The 20,223-nt window shown below is 41.2% G+C and overlaps 1 protein-coding gene across 1 annotated transcript; it reads right to left on the bottom strand.

The window, feature by feature from the left end:
- Positions 1-1,840: 1,840 nt before the first annotated feature.
- Positions 1,841-18,988, bottom strand: LOC118770270 (DCC-interacting protein 13-beta-like). Its single transcript, XM_036517838.1, has 21 exons — positions 18,852-18,988; positions 16,809-16,907; positions 16,331-16,390; positions 14,849-14,920; positions 13,173-13,260; positions 12,804-12,845; positions 12,201-12,259; positions 11,963-12,109; positions 11,730-11,812; positions 10,729-10,881; positions 9,672-9,860; positions 8,016-8,058; positions 7,648-7,704; positions 5,880-5,974; positions 5,478-5,633; positions 4,268-4,320; positions 3,972-4,146; positions 3,235-3,271; positions 2,901-3,056; positions 2,752-2,799; positions 1,841-2,364 (listed from the first exon to the last, which is right to left on the bottom strand). The coding sequence occupies exons 1-21, from the start codon at positions 18,903-18,905 to the stop codon at positions 2,239-2,241; spliced, it is 1,992 nt and encodes a 663-aa protein (XP_036373731.1). The 5' UTR covers positions 18,906-18,988; the 3' UTR covers positions 1,841-2,238.
- Positions 18,989-20,223: the final 1,235 nt, after the last annotated feature.

Below are 20,223 nucleotides of genomic sequence, written 5' to 3'. Positions count from 1 at the left end.
TGCATGTTAAAAGCACATAAAACAAAGGCATTCTGGGACAATATGAAAGCAAACAATCTCAACATTACTCAAAACTGCATCCTCCCTTTCATTAGAAAACACATTTCACAATTCGACTTGTAAACAATGTAGGTGTTCATCTTAGCAACCCTTCAATGCATGATTATCAGTCGTATTAGACATAAAGTACTCCCCAACAACAGCCCTTTAAGAAACCAAATAAACCAACCAAAAAAGAAAAGCCCTTGAAGATTCTAAGCTTAGACTTTAGATAAAAAAGAGTCCCACATAACAAACACACAATTTCCCATAGGTGTGCTTGTGCTTCTGCTTATGATTAGATGCGTTGCCTTATATGGCTAAAAAGCCTTATATGGATTTTTGCTTGTGTTGTACTCTGTCTCACTTGTAAGTCGCTTTGGTTAAAAGTGTCTGCCAAATGAATAAATGTAAATGTAAATGTACTGATGTACTACAAAAAAAACCCTGAAAATGCATCTCTCCAGTAATGCTTCTTGGGACACATTACAATACGATTAAGATCACTTATGTAACAGCGCAAGAGCTGGCACATCATAAAGCAACGGCGGGAAGAGTCTTTTTAATCTCCTTTTGCTCAGGCTGCCCCCAACGTGAGTAAACCTATTAGACCCTGCCCTGTTAATACAGTGCAATAACATTCAGCCCAGAGAACACGGAACACTTGACTTTCATACTAAGCACATCCACCTTAAATATAACAAGTTAAAAAGTACCGAACATGGTTACTCAATCAAAGAACTTTTGGTTATTTCTATATATTTCTCTATAAATCCTAAGATTGTACGCCCCTCTTATTCCACTCTTTGCCTTCCACTGTGCAGCCATAACCACTGCAGCTCTCAGTGCATAGTTAAACAGAATGGCTGTTTTCAAATCTAATTACAAGGGGCTGTGCACCAAATTATTAAATCAGCACTCTGTCCTCCACATACATCATCTGAAGGTAATTTTTTTCTTACTTGGCGCTCTGGCCATTAATCAAACTGTAGGTGGCAGAGGCAGTGATACTCTGAAAAAGGGGCAATTGCATAATACATAGAGAACAACCAAGTAACTGGGTGACATAAAGTCATGGAAAATCCCAGACGTGTGTTAAAGGCAGTGTAAAATCCAGAGTGCCTCAGTCAGCAGTGTGAATTTGCTTTGAATGCAGGCTGAGCCCTATGACCCGGATTCGAAATCGGCGGTGTCATTTGCCAGCAACGACCGGGACAACAGCTGAACAAACAGACTTCGTTCCATTTACCTGTACTGACAGCACACAAGGCGTTTGCACTGTCTATAGTCTTCCCCATTGTGCAGTGTGCTTTGACCACATACCCACAAATGATCTTACTTGAAACGCCATGCCTTTTATCCATGTATGGCCTTTCCCAAGCACCTGGCCTGCCAGCTGCGAGCGCAGGCATTGAGCTGTATTGAGAGCTATTCATCGGTCAAGCATACAATGTCTGAAATAAATTTCTTTAATAACGTTGTGTGGTCTAGTTGCTGCTTTTTTTCTGCATTATGCCCTGATTATTAAAAAGGAATAATATCAATTGGGATGTACAAATAGCCCTATGGGATAATGCTGGTATGGTGTAGAGACTGCCTGGAGGGTTTCAGTGCCAGCTGTATTATTTTCTTTTTCATGTTCAAGTCATCTAGCTTTGCTAATCTCCATGTTTTTTTTATTTCACTTATAAAAGGTTCCTCTTTTCTCCCATTTTTAGAAAAAATGCAGCAATCATGCTTACATTTGACCACTGTCGGTCCTATGATTTTTTTAGGAGAAGTCATTGGAAACGTGGGAGAAATCTATACTGTCTGGGGTTCAGGAAATCCGATTTGAGGATTTGAGGAAATTGTAATCTGTTTTTATGTGAGGTTTGCTATAAGATGACGCTGATTATTGCATTTTTAGAGGCTGCCACACACATTTGTTAACCACATTCATGAGTACATTTTAAGAATGACCATCTGCTGTGAGTGGAATCGAAAAACAGTACAATGATAAAGGCTTAACCCAGAATAAGGGCTTCTGTAACCCAAAAATGTATATAGTTTTCATTGCCTGTCCATAGGATATCATGGAGTTGATCTTCTGTACCTACAAATGGGAAGAATTGCATCAAATTTTGGAACCTTTTGAAGTGGGCCAGTGTGAGGGGACCCTTCTTTGCTTCTGGTCTGGTCTGGTCTGGTCCGGTCTAGTTAGGCCTCTGATTCCAAATCCTCCTGCTTTCCTTTGTCTTCTTCCTCATCTGTCTCCAGCAGCCGGAACTTCCCGTCCTTGGTCAAAGGCATTGACTTCATCAGCTGAGCCAGGGCATCTGGGTCCTACACAGAGGTTACGTTAAAAATAGAGACGTCTGCTAATCAAACATGACAAACGCTGTGCTATTACCTTTTGGCAAAACAGACACAATTGGCATGATGGGTACCCACCCTAGGCAAAAATGCCCCTACTGATACAAGCTAAAAAGAAAAAAAAAAACAAAACTGATACAAGCTTAAACAAAAAATAAAAACCTAATCAAAACTTTCCACTAATGAAAAATGACGTAAAAATATGAGACTTTTTATTTTGTTTGAAATAAAAATAGCAAATATGATCATAAGATAAGCCGTAAGTGTGTTTCAGAAGCTCACATTACTACTTTTGACTTTCAAAATGAAACATGACTGACTCATTTTTATTTAAAATTAGGTGATACCAAAGGTTACCTTTTTTGCTTCAATAATCTCCTTCCCCAAATTTATAGTGTAGCATATCTGTTAAGAAGAGAAAGATTATTGCATACATGCATGAAATTTTTTACACAGAGCCAGGGACATTATTTTACTGATGAGGGACACCTCGATGGAGGCCACACCTTCTCCCCCTCAGTGTTGCTCTCAAAAATGAAGGCGCTGAAGGAGGGCTCGCCCTCCACTGTTCCCCCGGCCCATTCTCGCCCCTCGACCACGAAGCCCATCAGCCGGCCGTTCTCCTGGTGGGCCGCAAACTTGGTCACGTCCTGAAGCTGGAACTGTGGGGTGGAGAGAGGTGTGTGTGTAGGTGTATGTGCATGTGTGTGTGTGTGTGTTTGTTGAGTAAGTGTGTGTGTTTATGTGTGGTAGAAAGGATTAGAAAAAAAAGACTCATTTCACGTGGCTAGTTCACACCTAATCAATGTACTGTAAGCCCAGGAGGAATCAGATACTCACACTTATTCTTGTAACTTGTGTCTGAGGGTCAATCAACCTGTTTAGGAAGAAGAAAATAGACAATATGTCCAACATGCAATACAGGGAGTCCCCTCTTAACACAAGGATACCAGCAAGATATTATTATCAAATGAAACATATTTTCCAAAAGGAACCTAAGGTTTTTTGCCTCGGATTGCCTGGGTTTTGGGGGGAGGGCTGGTATATGCAGTAGTTTTCCTGAACATGAACAAGCATGAAAAGATAGGAAACATTCAAGAAATACTAGTAAATGTTACAAAATGTTTAATATTATTCTAAACATAAAAAACCAAATTCATGCATTAACAACCCTGAACAAACCACTGGTAAAATAATAAATGAAGCTGTTCCCTCACCATGTCAGAGTGACATTTTATAGTAAAGCTTAAATAACAGCTCTGCTACTGCATTATAATACACCCTACCCCTATACGCCTTTGCACACACTGGTAGCACTTGATTGCCTGGGAGAATATTTCCTTACATGGATTATTAATATTCTTTAACAACTACTGTATGTCTTTTGTTGAATGAACACTTTATCAGGAAAAAAATCAATTTCATAGCTGTGCAAGCAAGCTGCTTGTACAATGTATTACAGCCCCGCTGCAGACGCTCCCTTTGGGATTCCCACTACACAGTCCATTCTGGAGGGCTGTAGATGTGGAATACAGTGGGCAGGAATGCTACGTCCCACCAGCCTCTGGGTCTCTCACCTCAGGCAGCTGCTGGTCACCATGAGGTGGGCCTCCGTGGTGCGGAAGATGTTGTGTATGGCGCGTGCGGCCAGCACCTGCCGCGCGGCCTCGTAGATCACCTCCCGAGTGCGTCCCGCGCGCACGGCCATGGAGCCCAGGAACCGCACGGTGAACACCTGCTGCAGCAGAGGGTCTGGCCAGGGGGGAGGGACACAGAGGCGCTGGCCTGAGCAGAGGGACATCCAGGCATTGAGGTATACGAAAAGTGCACGAAGGGGGATGGCCGCTCATGCACCCGGCCTACGTCCACTCACCATCTGTATCAGGACAGCAGTCCTCCTCCGTCTCCCCAAAAGGATTTGTGCGCCTGCAGGGAAGAAACACAGCTACTGAAATCCGGCATAACATGACATGGCGCCCTGCGCCCTGTGTGTAGGTATGGATTTGATCCAGACCTAAATACACGCGCTTAACCTGCCGTAAAAAGGCTTTTACCTCCACACACATGTATTTCCTTGTGTTGGTAAAGGCACGCTGCAAAGCACAACCACAGAATGACCATGCACAATGACTTGATTGACAATAATTTACACTGAATTGTTATAGCTATGTTTTACTACAGTACAGTTCTGTGTACAACAAAAAAAAATCACATTACCCTTTCAACAATTTAAACAATATTTTGATGATAAATCAGAAAAAACACATGTGTGCTGGGCAATAGACGGTAAGTATATGTTTCACGTCACCTGGAAAAGTACAATATTACACAGTACAAATGTTACACAGTAAATTATATGCATATATCAGTACTGGAGGTGGACACCCCAGCTTCAGTAAAAGTAAAAGTCCTGCCATGTATTTGTTCTAGCCATTCACTCAACAAGGAGATTTCACTAATTATCTCCTGTACCTGGCTGTAGAGTTGTGCTAATTAAATTCAGCTGGTGTAGTGCATGGGTGGAACAAATACGTGGCAGGACTTTAACTTTCTGAAGCTGGGGTTTTCCACCTCTGATCAGTATGTAGCTGAGGTATTTTCTAAATACATGAATAACTGTAGCAGATACTGCAGGTGTATATGTACAGTATATGTTTCATCTTGCACTTTCATGTTTACACCAACACTATTATCTCCATCTAGAACTCTGAGACATTTGCTTTTCATTGTTTCAACTGTTTCATTGTTGCAGCTTGAACATTGCACTTCAAGGTTGCAGCATCACATGAACAGATCACAAATAAAGGCACACCTCCACCGTCCAACTGCGGATGTGTTACATGAGGATTTCAAAGGCTTTTCCATGTGAGCACACAGAGAATAAGCCTGATTTATTCATTGTTCATGAACAAGTGATACTTCCCCTCTTCATGTGTATGTGCATATGCAGTTTTGTTCAAAATGCATTCATTTATTCATCAATTTAGAACCATTTCTACAAACATTCAATGAATAAGGCCTCTGGTCAGTCTGAGTGGGAATTCATGTCTTGTGTTTACCCCTCAGACACATGTGTGCTTTACCTTCCTCCAGTCCTGTTCTGGTCCTGGAATTCGGTGGCGGGAAGCATGATGTCAAACTGGATGGGGGTCCCAGGGATAATGAGATCCTCCGGTTCAGGGGTATGAGAGGGCTTCTGGGGGGTCTCAATGGAAAACTGTGCCCCACCCGGTTTTGCTCTGTAGGCCCACACACACGCACAGATGCTATGCTTGAACAAAACACCCCTGCTTGAGGCTAGTAGATACAGTAGCTCATTAGGCCGAGGGAAAGGGATATCTGTGCATTCAGCATTCTGCATTCATTCAGCCATCAGATCAAATACCAACCCAACCTCCCTAAAATGGACTACAGATGCTGTGCAATGTGTTTTCCCCGCTTTTAGGGGGCGCTGCATGAGTGAAGAGAAGAGTGGAGAGTCTGACCTGTCAGGGTTGGGTGAGCCTTCCAGTCGCTTTTCAAAGCTAGTGACGGGAGTGACCGCCTCGATGGCCGTCTGGTTTAACCTGATAGCGACTGCCTGGACGGTGGAGAGAGCACAGCAGAGCACACACCATTGCACTTTGTCCTTACAATAGCCATTTGCCTTCTGAAATACAACAGGAAAATAGCAGATAGCACGCTGTGTGATTCCACAGCGCTTTTACCCCTCGGTCCTCCTCCTCTCTGAGCTCTCTGAACTGAGCTCTCTCACATCCTCTCCCGCATGTACTCAGACCATGCCCTAATTAGCAAGGCTTAGCAAGGAGGCTCAGGGAGACTGAAGTGTTCAATTAAAATCACACAACGACAAAACGCTTTCAAAACATATTTGTTTTAGTCAGTTACTTTGAATTACTGAAAGCACACACAAGACCTTATTCTGCTGAACTGTTGGCATGTGCTTGGCTGTACCGTTGTATTCACAAGTTTCACAAAAAGGCCTAGTGAAATATTTAGTTGTTTTTTTGTCTTTGTTTGGAAAGTGATGTATTACTATCGCAATCTTGCTAAAAGGAATTTTGTTCCTGTGGTTTTGTTGTAGAGACTGTTTTTTTCAGTTTTGGCAAATGTATAATTTTAATTCCGCATTTTATATATTTGGTGTTAAGTGCGCTTCTCTCTTTTTCACAGAACAATGTAAGTGTCCATTACCACGTTCTTGACATATCTTAATATTACAGTTGGATATTGTCCTGTTGTCTACAATTTTACACTCTACTGCGTTTCATTTCATTTACTGTGAGGGGTATACCTAACCACAAGATGGTGCCCTCTCACACATATTCAGAAAGAAGAGGACCTGCTATATTATTCGTTAAAGACACCGTACACTCATTTCAAGTACCACTCACCTATATACCATATAGTCTATATTAATATAGCATCTACACAGTCATTACCAGCCTTGTTCATACACATTCTGATTGTTGAATATGGTATTTCTGGCTGATTTGAGTCAGACCTAATGAATTTTTTCCTTTTTTGACAGTTATCTCTTGTGCTGTAAACAGCTGACAGTGCAGTCAGGGGCACAGAGGGGAGAGAGAGGAAACAGGCAGGAAGTGAGAGATACAGTCAAGCAGGATGTTTGCCTTTGTGCACACTCATCACAGAAGCTTTCCTTGGAGACAGAAAATTTAATTAACATCATTACTGGACCTCAGCCAACCAAGGTCATAATATAAGGACTTCACTGCATCTTTAATTAAGACCCATTTCACAAAGCACATCTCTGCCTGCATATCCTGACCCACACCAACCTATTCTTCAGTTTTCCCAGGGCTGGATTGTCCATAATTTATACAGGAGTATTATAATACCCCTCTACAGTCTCAAGCCTTTCTGCTGTAGCACTTGGACAAGCCCCACTATAAAAAATCCACAACAAACAAAGGTGTGCTACACCAGAGAAAGCAAATATATATCTCTCCTATATACCTTTGATATATTATGGTAACAAAGATACGACTCAATGGCAATGTATGCATTTAAATGTTCAGAATGATGTTTCACTACCAAAGCAGGATTACATCAGCTTCTTTCTTTATGTTACAGGCCTTGTCCCTCAAACTACTGCTATCATCCATGTAAGACTTGTTTGGTATATAACCTTCTGTGTTCTCTTTGTAGTTCTGGCATTGAAATGGCTGTAATCACAGGCACGGGGCCTGTATGCTGTTGTTGTGTTCAGATTGTCTCACGGTAAAGTACCTCAGGGTTGTCAGTCAGGTAGATCTGTCGGGATATGTTGTTCAGAGTGCAAATCCACTACAAAGGAAAAGCAGTAAAATGGTTTTTAGCTAGACTTATTAAACATGCCCACAAATTACAGACAGACTGATTAAAAACTCATTTATACAGCTGCCAAATATATGATTGCATAGTGCAATCCAATAATATGCTATTCCATTAACAAAATATATCCAGTTATATATCCAGTTATTGGTAACATTGTCAGAGCATAATCAACATGCTGTCCTCCAGTATGAGTTCTTGTTGCACATATCTGCAGCATGTACTCATCAGGGAAACACTTCTAAAGCTTCTAATGTCGACTTTAATAAGCTCTAATTGCATACCTCCTCATATTCTTTTTTGCTTTCTGCCTGAAGAATTATTGACCTGAAAGTCAGATGAAAATACATTATTGGAAAAATGTAATCACCTCATTAGGTGAAATACTTCACATTTGTGTTTCAGAAATGTTCTTTACTGCTTGAGAAAATGTTCTCTATCTTCAGTATTAATATTGCTCACTTCATTCATGTATTACAACAGATCTTGGGTACTTTTTGACAAGTATCTGTAGTTCTTTACAGTACCTAAAGACAACTAACATAGTTCCAAAGCATGTCAACATGTTTCAATGTAAACACAGAATGAAACAAAACACCAGAAAAGCTGAATTACATTTCAGAGCAACACATATATTTTCACATGTGCATATATTACAGCAGTTCTCCTCAGCTTTCCTTCATGTTCACATCAAACTGGTTAAAAGGAGTGAATCGCCTACACCAGCCTTTAGATTAGTACATTTTATGGAAGCAAAGTCAAATCAAGGTAATGCAAAGTGTGGTCAGTATAGCCACTGTGAAGAGCTCATTTCACTTGCAAAAGCACTGATGAAAAAAATGTCAGACTGATAATAATAATTACAGGACCATGATCAGACGTCCTCTCTCTCTCTCTCAGTCAGTGCAGTAAGCTGATTATAAGGAACTGTACAGATGAATATAATCTGAACTGGGAGAGACCAACTGGGAAATGAATGGTTTCACAGAAGCAGAGGGGAAAAACAGTCAGCTGAAATAGCCTACTAACCACTTGGCCTACTGACAGCTTTGCTTATAGTGCCAAGGAAAGCATGAAGCTGGACTAATAAATGCAGAAGTAATGAAACGGATGGATGACCTTATACAGACTAGTTAAAGATAATACTTTCCTCATGAGCCCCAATCATCAGGCAGAATAAACCATCTGAATATTTCAACCAATAAAGAGGTGTTGTAAATTCAGTTAAAGATGTGGCGGATTTGACATTCCTTGATTCAACCACGTCACAGAAAATTAAAAGATTTAGGGCCTTAACAAACAAAACCAGGCTCCTACTGAAAAAAAAAAGATCTTGTGAAAGTTTGTGTTGTTGTTGGTTTGTGTACCTTACACTCAGCTATGGTCAGTTAACAGGCCATAACATATGCAACCTCTTACCTTCAGCTTTCTCTTCTGCAGCTTTCACCTCTCTCTGGCCCCTTGATTCTTTCACTAAACTTTCTACTGATTCTGCTGCATCCACCCTTCTCTCTTCTCTGTCACCTTCCCTTGATTCTCTCTGTCCTCTTACTTCCAGGCCTCACCTCCACCTCAATCCCTGCCCCCTAATAGCTGGCGTAGTACACCATTTTACCTGTAGTACTACGATGTGTTTTGGATTCTGATCTAGTGATTGATGTATGGTAGTATACTTGGCTTCCCTTGTCTAGTCAGTTAACTTAGGGTAGGGCTTGAATAGTGTTATGCTCACACTCACTGATCTGGGAGTGTTGTTAGCCTGGTCTGACACTGTTGCTCATTCATCTTGAACGGATACAATTCTGTTCTATTGTGCTGGAAGTCGCTTTGAATAATAGCGTCTGCTAAATGAATGTAATGTAATGTACTGTAATATAATGAGAGGACAACCGGCCATCTGTGGGGAAAATATGGGTGGGTGGTGATGTGGTTTACCGTACGTTTTGCCGGTGGGAGACGTGATCTGAAAACAGTATCGCCTGTCCTCACACTCCACTGCCATCACTGAGCTGTTGTCCAGGTCCAGGATCATGCCCCCTGCCACAGCGCCGCGGGGCTGGCACATCAGGTTCCCGCCCTGGGTGAAGAAGTAAAGCCGGTCCCACGCTGTGGTCACCAGGCCCGTTTTGCTGCAGGACACACCCAGGAAGTTTGACTTAGTCAAAGTTCGCTGCATTTACGACTCAACAAATTGTGTTCAAAAACAAATGATCTCTCTGCCTCCAGGCTTGCACCAGCTCCCTCAATGTGTGTATGTTGGGGGCAGGGGGTATAATGCAGGGTTCCCTGGTGCTGTTGCAGGCATATTGAAGGGGGCACACTGCTGTTAAGAAGCACAATGAGCCATAAACTGCCGCCATTGGTTGAAGTGCTTGGTGGTAGAGCAAGGTTAAAGTTGAGCCCACCCAGGACCCCGTGCAGAACTAGGCCTGCTCCATCTGTGTATGGATATAATTCAGTTAGGGTACATGGATATAAACCAGTTTTACATGTTGTAACTCTGACTCTGACTAAACAGCACTTTAGGCATTAATATATTGTTACATAAAAGCTGACTTGCAAGAGGATGCCTTAAATTGTGTTGTAAGTATCTCCTCCAGGCCCTGAGATGATCTAGTAGTGCTTTAAACAGCTCTTCCATTAAACTGCAGCACATCAATACAGCGCCTCACAGAGCTTCAAGACACTCTGCGGAAATATATGTTCAGGAAACAACTGCCCTTTCAACAAAATGTACAGCAAGATGAAATGTCTCTGTTCACTTTGTAACATGCTTTTCTTTCTTATATAAACCCTGTTCCATACTATTTCCTGCTTCCAATGCCCAATGATCTTCTGTACAGCAATGAGGATATTAGACTTCAAGATATCAGACTTCAGTATGTGTCTTCAGGGAACTTTATTGAGTATAATCCATTGATTTAGACAAAGCATTGCAAATCCTTTTTTTTCTATCTACATGGCTAATAACCATAATAAGAGGTATCAGTCCCATACTTCCTGATATTGAGGTAGCCTGCCTTCTGTATGAGGGAGCGGTTGACAGAGTCCTGGTCGCAGTCGGGCATGTAGACCGTGTCCTCCACAGAGAGCAGCTCCCTCTGGGACAGCCGCATAGCTTCAGCTTCAGAGTCCAGCTGGGCCTGGATGCTGAGAGGGAGGGACTGACCTCAGCTAAGAGGTTCTAACCAGACACTGGTACGGACCAAACTAGCCAGCCAGTAAAATACTCGCTTTTGGCAAATGATGTTGTTTTGTCTTATTTTTTTTTGGCTCTTGGCAGTGTAGCAGTGATTAGTGGGAAATTTAAGGGTATGTTAAACTTCCAGTGCAAATGGATAAAGAGAGCGATGACAGATTTACTCAAAAGGTCATTAATCAGTGCTGTGTGTTGATCTCACGGGATCCAGTATTCCTCTGACTGTCAGGAATGACGTACTGTGCATGACATTACTGTGGTTGGACCCAAGGTTTGACTTCATCTTAGCCTTTCATGTCTCCCAAACCAAAGTTTCCATGCAGTAATCTATTATACCCACAATTGTTGCAAGTGGGTTTCCACAGCAGATTGCAAAGTGCACACCATTTTCAGTGGGTCTACAAGGCCTTTGTTTGATTCCTATCCTGAGAAAGTAGAAATTGCCAAGTACCGAAACAAAAAGCGCACCAAACTGGGCAACCACTTGAGGGAAAATGTCACACGGCAATGGTGGTGGAAGGCACCACTGACTGTGATGGTATAATATCTATATAAAAAAAATATAAAATCTATATATCTATATATATATATATATATATATATATATATATATATATATAATCTATATAAAATCTATACTATAATAGAACACAACAGCAAACGGCAATAATGACTAGATGATATGAAGGTAATGTTAGTAAAGGGGATGAATGGCAAAACAAAACAAACCAGCAGTTGGTTTCCACTTGTCCTTGAGGCAATGTGAGTTTGATAGATGTGTAAAAATCTTTACCTTTACCTTTGTGTCATGTCAGAGACAGACGCAAGGAAGCTGTCCATCTTCTTCGAAACCAAATCCATTCCTTTCTTGAAGAAGTTCATCTGGAGGAGTTTGAGAGTGATGGTGACCAAACCAATACATCCTGATGGGGAACAAATGGCTAGGAGGCAGGCGTAAATGACAGAGGGTGTGTGGCGAGTGAAAATGACAGGGTGAGGTGATTGCAGGTAAAGGGGAGGGTGGACATATACCTGGGCCTGAGTGTACCCCAACATGGGCTCCAACATAGCCACTCTCTTACGGTACTGCAGGGCGTTGAGGGCACAGTAATACTGCATGGAGGCCTGGTGCTGTTTCCTCCTGGTGTAGGCCACCTCTTTCACCACCTCTGTCTTCACCTGGGAAAAGCAAAATTACAATGACTCAATGCTGTAATACATTCTGATACTGCATACACATCTGCCTTCCTTTTTAGACTTGAGTTCCTACCTTTTCATTCTCCCTCTTTTTGGACAATCTGCTGTATTTGACCATGGATGCCTCATGCTCTGGAATGAGGGTAATGAAAACCTGTTCACACTCACTCTCCACTGGTCTCCTCAGCTGAATGTTTTCATACATCAACATTCACACCTCTCTCATCTCCAATGGAATCTAGCAATCTACAATACTGTGACAACAGACACTTAGCATCCTCCTATATTCCATGCAAAAATGAGATGTATTATAATATATAGCAGTATACTGTACGTTGTTCAGCCCAAGAATATAATGCAAATGCATTTAAAGCATACAAATGCAAAGTACAAATACATTTCAATATACCAAAATGGCAATCATTTATACATTTTCAACATATTTACTGAGCTAAAATGTATTCTCTAAAATATATTTTCAATTTATTATTTTTGGTAAGGGTTTAATGTGTTTTAAAAGTTTTTTACACCAACCTTACACCTTCTAAGTACCAACAAATTAACTTCTCGTGATTTTAACAGTAAATTCACTTTAACAGAGTAATTCAGGCTCGTGAATATAAAGCAAACCTTTGAGTAATTCAAGCTCATGAATATAGAAGACTTTCGTACATACCATCACTAGCAATGCCAAAAATTTCTTTCAATGTGCTTATTTCTGAAATGTAAATAAAAGTTCATAACACGGATTAATGTAATGTAACATATTCATTTGGCAGATGCTTTTATCCAAAGCGACTTACAAGTGAGGTACAATACAACACAAGTGAAAAACCATACAGAGTCAACGATATTAACACAGCAAAGCTTGTGGAAGTGTGCCAAACATCAGCTCAGAGTGCCAGTGTTGTTCTTAGAGCCTGCAGCATTATTCATGTATAATCCATCGAAAAAGACACCTGATTTTAAACATGGTCTGAGAAGGTTAGAGCCACAGACCTGGTCTACATGAGTGCTACAGATCAGTGCAGTGTACGGATACTACCTGTTAGGTCTTTCTCTCTGAACTGGACCATGGGAAACACCATCCTGTCGGCCATCTGTGTGGCTAGGTCAGAGTACAATGAGTTCACCTGAGGAGAAAGGGGAGACATGTTCTAAAATAAACTGTGTACTGATGCATGGCCTCTAGCAATCGTATGGAGCTATATCACAACTTTGAAAACTGGATGTGACACAAAAATTGATAACGATAATATTTTTTACATATGGTGAGGAGAAAAAACAGGGCCAAATTATGTGAAATAATTTAGAACACACTGAGCACTACCTTGGAAAAATCCTTTTTCAGATTATGTGAAGAAGTGTTTCCAAAATTGTTTACTGTTCTGTATCTTGATCAATTTTTTAACTTGATTACTATGTAAACAACTTTAATGGCAAAGTTATTTTTGCCAATATTTTTACCAACTTAGGATGTCTAATTTTTTATATACTGTATGAGCATGTAACTTCCCATTTCATTATGCTGTATTTTCTGAACATTAAATAAACACCATAAAGTTACTTCACCTAAAATCCAGGAAAACTGTTTGATTGGGTGTGCCAGTTTTAGGAGCGTTCTACAGTAAACTACTGTTCATTTTCAAGGAACACTCCTGGACATACTGTACATGAATACACAAATACATGACAACAGGAGCTTTCCACCAATGGGAAAATGACCTAATAACAAACAAGGCTTCAGCTTCAATTTCTGAGAGATCAAACTCTGCATTTGTCTCTGCTTGGGTTGTTCAATATCAAGATTAAGTAAGATTAATGCACCTACTCTGCTTTCTTTCAATCCACTGGCCAAAGACCACAGATTACACTCTCAGAAGTCAAAAGACTGGCAAAGACATATTTGAGAAGATCAAAAAACTTCAACGACAGGAGCACAAATAACTCTGGACCCGGGCAAGTCTGTATTGTCCCATCTGCTTAAACCCTTTCACTTTTTTTTAGATGGTTTAGCTGCATCACAATCGGGCCTCTTGCCTACGGAAGAGAGGATTCTGACGTTTACTGTATGCATCTGAATGCAGCCTGTAGCTCTTCACTCTGTGAAAACCTGGCAATGACACTTGGCAGAATAAACATGAATTATGAGCTTTGCCGTAGTTTTTTCTTTTGTGTGGAACACTGATGACGTAATCAGGCTAACCCCGATGATTTCGATAGCCTGATTACAGACTGTGGAGCCGCAGTGCTGACAGGAAATACAGTTCCTGGCTGCAGTGGGCGATCAGTCCAATAACAATACAGAACCAACTATCAGTCTAATCAGTGAAAGGAGTTTGATTAATGCAATCAGTATCACTACAGAAATGCATGTTCCATAATTTCTGGTCTAAAAATATGCCTTTAATCACGGACCCTTAAACTCATACTTCAGCCATACCTACACCTGGACATTTATGCATATCAGGTTTTCTAAGTTTACAACAGCAGTGATCCATCTGGAATTCACACCTGCAACTCCTAACCACTATGCCACACCGCAGTATGTCATAACCCAAAGTGTTCACTCAGAGGATTACCCTTAAATCAGAAACAACTGAAAGTTTCGTATTTTGTTTGAGTGCAATTTTTTTTCCCCGAGTACAACGAACAGAGATGTGACACCAAAGCCCCCACTCTGTGTTGTCATTTTCTACACTCTCCATGTTTCAGACCCACCTCTTCTACGGATTTTGCGAAGAGCTGCAGAACGCTGATTACCTCCTCGTCCCCTTTCCCAAGGGCAAAATTCTACAGAGACAAAAAATTATTCATGAAACAAATATCAGCTAACACCATGGAATGACCGAACAATAAACTATGTCATTCTTGATGGCTCCCACTGTATGTAAAAAAGGTGTTCCCACATATGTACTTTCTGCTACTTACTGTAACTGGTATATAAACAGATAAAGCAACTCAAAAAGGCAGACTGTATCTGCCCAGCTCTCTGCAATAAAAGGGCGTGTGTTGTTGTAAAGTGAACCGTTGATAAGGAGTTCATAATTAGTAATAATAGCTGAGTGTAATCCTGCCACCCAAGTCTGGCTGTGTGCTGTGCAGCTCCTGTACATCTCATTTGCCCAGAGGTGCTGTAGCATGACTAACCTGAAATTACTCTGACTGACATTCTCAAGGGGATTTGAGATGTGATGGTGTTAATCCAGGACTATGAATCTAAGTGAACCTAGGAGCAATCCCTGTCGGTACGTTATCGTCTAAGGCACAATGCCAACTTTATACTTTTACCGAACTAAATTTTGTCTGTGCCAAATCGTTTTACAACAGCCATCATTGTCGCATTGTGCGTCCACGTGCTGTAATGAACGAAAAGGCAACTTCAGCCCCCCTCAGCTTTCCACACCTATCAAAAGGGTTTTAGTTTGGAATTTTTAGAAGGTCCCCCATTTGAGTTATTTTGCCCTAAACTTGGTAACAGTGCAGACATTCTAACTGAAAAGGAGTTAACAAAAGGTGTGCGAGTGTGTATGCATGAACAATGCATTTTTAGTAATACAATAAAGGATCTGCACTCTTCACAGGGTAAAGGGTGGGGCTGAAGTTGGACAAAAACCTGTCTGTCAACCCATCTGGCATCCTGTGAGTTAAGGCATCCAGACTGCTTTCTTTCAACAAAGCACAAGTCACTGTGAGGTAAATGAGGTGCTACATAGGATGACAATGTTCTAATTGAGCCTACACGGTTTTTCTAGTGAAGGTCAGTATTTCACTTTCACTTGATCTTTCTCAGGTGTCACAATTCAAAAGGGGATTTAAAAGAAAATACAATGATTTCAGAACTCATTACATCAGAAAAAAAAAACACAAGGTGATCTCCGATCTCATACAGTTGGCACGGAATGCCCCAAGAATCATGAGGATCACGCGATTTTAGCAGTAGTTCCATGGGTTGACACATTCGTGCAACCCTGATAGGGTAGACGCTTCCAAGCAACGCCATAAAAATCACAACAAGCCAGGCCAACACACAGATGGGAAAACTTAACACGGGGACAGTGAGTGTGGTATAAAGGCACCGCTGACTCTGATGGAATGTCACTGTCTTGTTCATGTTTTCTTGTAATGCTTGTTGGTTCAGAAGTCATTAATTTATAGAACAATGGGGGCGTGCATGAATGCGCACTGCTCACATCTGCTCACCTGATGCTCATACTCCAGAAGATGCTTGGAGAGCTGCTGCGTGGCCAGCACCATTTCATTCTGAAGGGAACAGATAAACAGCACAGGACAAGGAAGAGCTGTCAGTGAGAGGTTTTTATTTTCTTAGTCTTCGCAGGCATCGGCACTTTGACCCAGCACAGCTGTGTCCTGAGTGACCACTGACAACAACCTGTACCTCATCTGTCATACACAGAAGGTAGTGTTTTAAAGTGTTACGTTGTATGGATGATGCACAGATACTAAACCACAACTTTATGGTATGCGGATTGGCTGACAGCAAATACACAGTAAATGAAGTGAGTTCAGTAGACCTATGCTGTGTGACATTGCGCTGTTAAGTCTGACCCCATTTAAAGTCACTGTGTCATTGCCACATGGTCCTGAAAAATGATCTACCGGTGACACTTCTTGACAATACGGCAATAGTTGCGGCTGCTCCATTTTGACATAGGCCTACCTGAGCACCATACACTCTCTGCATAGACTGCAGCAGTTGATTGGTGTAGTCTGTGAGTCCCGCTGCATCCTCTTCAAACACACTTAGCAAGGAGCGGGTCTGTGGATCACACACACACACACACACACACACACACACACACACACACACACACACACATTATCATTGGACTTTACACCAGTTCTGTTTGCTCTACCAGAGAATACAGGTTATGCCAGACAACGTGGGTGTGGTAAAAATCATGAAAAGAATATAATGGAATCTAAACACACCTGTCTACCACGCATGGACTGTAATGCACACATGACATTTACAGTCATTTTACGACTGTTTTTTACATTTTACGGTCTCCTCTCAAGAGCCTACAGGCAGTATAGTAAATAACTACACAATAGTCTACATCATTCCCCAATGCTTCAGGCCTTGAAATGTCTTACAAAATGAATGCATGTCCTTTGTAAATGGTCTAAAGTGTTTTAAAATACCATACCAGGAGTATAGGATTTGAAATGCAAACAGGGAAATTTGCATTTGAATTCATATGGATCCTACACAGTGTGTTTTATCCCTAGAGGATGGACAGAATATGACAAAAATCTCTAATAAATTTGTATATTGCCTATGCAGGGTTTTTTGCTACAGGTCCTGGGAATAATGCAAGGGCTTGCCTCATTATTTGTAGAAATCTGAATATCATCAATATTTCATTCCAGGTTTAAGCCCATCTCTTTTGCCTGCATTACGGCTAATGAACCGTCAATGCATCTAAACGAATGACAAGGCAGTCCATTAACAAATAAAATACATAGAGATTTCTTGAGCTATCAATTAAACGAGTTAATAGTCTTAATTTTAAAGAAGCTGACTGATACAACACACATTCCATGCTGTAACACACATTCCAAGAGTGTAAGAGTACACTCTATCTCACTTGTAAGACCCTTTGATAAAAGCGTCTGCCAGATGAATAAATGTAAATGTAAATGTTCTTTATTGCCTACATGCATGTGGTTTTGAATGTTCTGGACACAAAGCCTTGAAAGACAATAATATGCTCAGAGCAGGAGACTTGCCTTGTGGAAACGCACACACGCCCAAAATAAACACCGGCGTGGCCTTCACTGACAATACTCTCCACATTTAAATAGCAGGGTGTTGGATGCGCGTATTTTTGCAGCTACCAGTGTTTATAGAAATGTTGCTCAAGAGGGGCGCAGGAGGAATTAGCGAAACCCGGCCACTCTGCATTGAGGAACCGCAGGCTTTAACGGGCGTGCACAGCAAGTTAAACATTCACAAATTCGCTGCGATACAGTAAAACAGCGTAAAGTAACAAATGGTTCGCGCTGTGTATACTGGGAACTCCCAGAAATCGAGTATTCTCGAGTTAATCTAGAAATCACCAGTGAAAAGGGATTCGCTAGGCAACACAAACAATTTCGCTTGCGTCTGTCAAGAATCAAGTGACAACCGAGCCGTCATGGCGCTTTACAAAATCAATGTATTAGCTCACATTATGGACTCCATGACATCAAAACCGCTCCCCCATACTTCACAGTCCCGAGCAGCGTTATTTAAATTCGCAAGAGTGCACTCATAATTTCGCCCGTTACTATTCCAAAACTTCTTAAAAATAGCATTTCAAATACCGATCCACACGTCCAGCATCGCAACATTAGTAAAATTTGCTTTAATCACTTCTAACGCCATCCCATCATCTGCAAAACTATTGTACACGTCACAGCCAGGGAGGAAAAATGACGTTTCCCAAGGGGTATGCAAATACAGTAAACGGGGGTACTTATCGTAATGACGTTTGAAACTTTACCTTGCCACTGTTACTTTGTTTTGGTTGGACTAGGTACTCCCCAAATATCTTTGTAAACAAGCCATATGTATAGCAAACACAGGATGCTAGGTGTGGTGGACAGCTAAACAAACTAGATTTCTTAAGTTGTTAGCACGTCGTTCGCCAGAACGGAACGTGTCTTTTTAAAATAATCCTAAAAACGCAAATAATAAAGGACAGATTTATATACTTGCCTGCGGACTGTCTTGCAGAGCTTCTTCGAGGAATAGTTTGTGGACGGCCGGCATCTTGTTCACAGGAAAGAGAACGATCTTGAATTATTTAGGAATGACTCTCTTTCCCATGGAGCTGTGTGGTGCATGGAACGGGACGCGTAATGTTAGTAGGCGGTCATTGCAGCCAAGGAAGAATTGCGTGCACCGAGCAGCATTCAGACTTTACTACGACAAAGTTTGGGTCGCATCCCAAATAAGTAAGCAAGTTAGCAAAGGAATGACTGCTGAATGCATTCAATGTAACCTGAATAAAAACAGCACACTGTTAATTTTCAATAGGTTTCAAAAGGACTGATTGATAGTTTTGGGAAGGGTTTTCCTAAATAAATGTACTTAACTCATAATACTGAGATCTCCGACATTATTAAATAATGCACACACGCAGATGCAGTTCGTCTGAGAGTGTACGCAGCACTCACCAAGTGTTTGCCTTCCGCAGTTTTTTTTTTTCTTGTCATGATTCATCAATGGCGAACTTGTGAAGATAGTCGAGTTCATTGTGTAACAACAGTTCCCTCTGCTGGGAAAACGGAGGACTACATGTATTACACTGTAATACTATAACGTTTACAGCTAAAATCTGTAATAGCCATTTTACAGTGGCTGAATTTACAAGGACACTGACTGAAGCACAAGAATAGTGTTTTAGCTTTACTGGTCATATACACCATTTTGTGTAGTTTCATCTTGTGATCAAATACAGAAATGGTGAAGCACAGTCTCCACAGGATTTATTTATTTGACCTAAGGTGGCACCGTCAACTAAGAAACAGTTTTACAATGACAACCTGCAGGATTATTAGATCAGATTGCTATGGGATCTTCAATGACCACACAGAGTCAGGACCTCAGTTTAAGGTGTTATCAAAAGACGCACACTGTTCCCATCACTTGGATGGGCCATTGGTTTCTTGTTAGGTCTGAGGGAAGACTGTCCCCTACTGGCTCACCCACACCAATGCTAGCAGCAATCTAGCTTTCCCAGGAGGTTTCCCATCAGCAATCAGACAGGAGAGAGTTGCAGGGTGTAATGGCTGGCAGCAAGATGAGGCATTTACTGCTTTGTTCTTCAGGTTGGGAATTAGGAAATGCTTTCTCGTGCAGATTAAGACACTCCCCAATCACGGATATTCAAATGAATTTGAAATGAAATGAATGAATTTGAAAGTTTGTGAGCCTATACTGCCAGCGTATTTGAGAGAAGACAGGTAATATAAATGCATTGGTGGCTTGAATGCATGTTCTGTCTGCTTTTGTGAGGTCTCTGCTATAGCCATATAGTAAAAACCACATGTTAAGTGTCAGTGATAAAGACCTAAACTAGAGCTGA

Source organism: Megalops cyprinoides, chromosome 23 (assembly GCF_013368585.1).
Source record: "Megalops cyprinoides isolate fMegCyp1 chromosome 23, fMegCyp1.pri, whole genome shotgun sequence".
Lineage (NCBI taxonomy): Eukaryota > Metazoa > Chordata > Actinopteri > Elopiformes > Megalopidae > Megalops > Megalops cyprinoides.
The sequence above is the reverse complement of the archived record's forward strand: the minus strand, read 5'-3'. Positions and strand labels throughout refer to the sequence as shown.

Excerpts from the sequence above, each read along its gene's own strand:
- LOC118770270 (XM_036517838.1), bottom strand. The coding sequence starts at position 18,905 with ATGCCGGCCGTCCACAAACTATTCCTCGAAGAAGCTCTGCAAGACAGT. Across the intron at positions 5,975-7,647 it reads ACCTGACTGACAACCCTGAG|GCAGTCGCTATCAGGTTAAA; the intron begins GTACTTTACCGT and ends TCCACCGTCCAG. Across the intron at positions 4,321-5,477 it reads CAGAACAGGACTGGAGGAAG|GCGCACAAATCCTTTTGGGG; the intron begins GTAAAGCACACA and ends TCTTCCCTGCAG.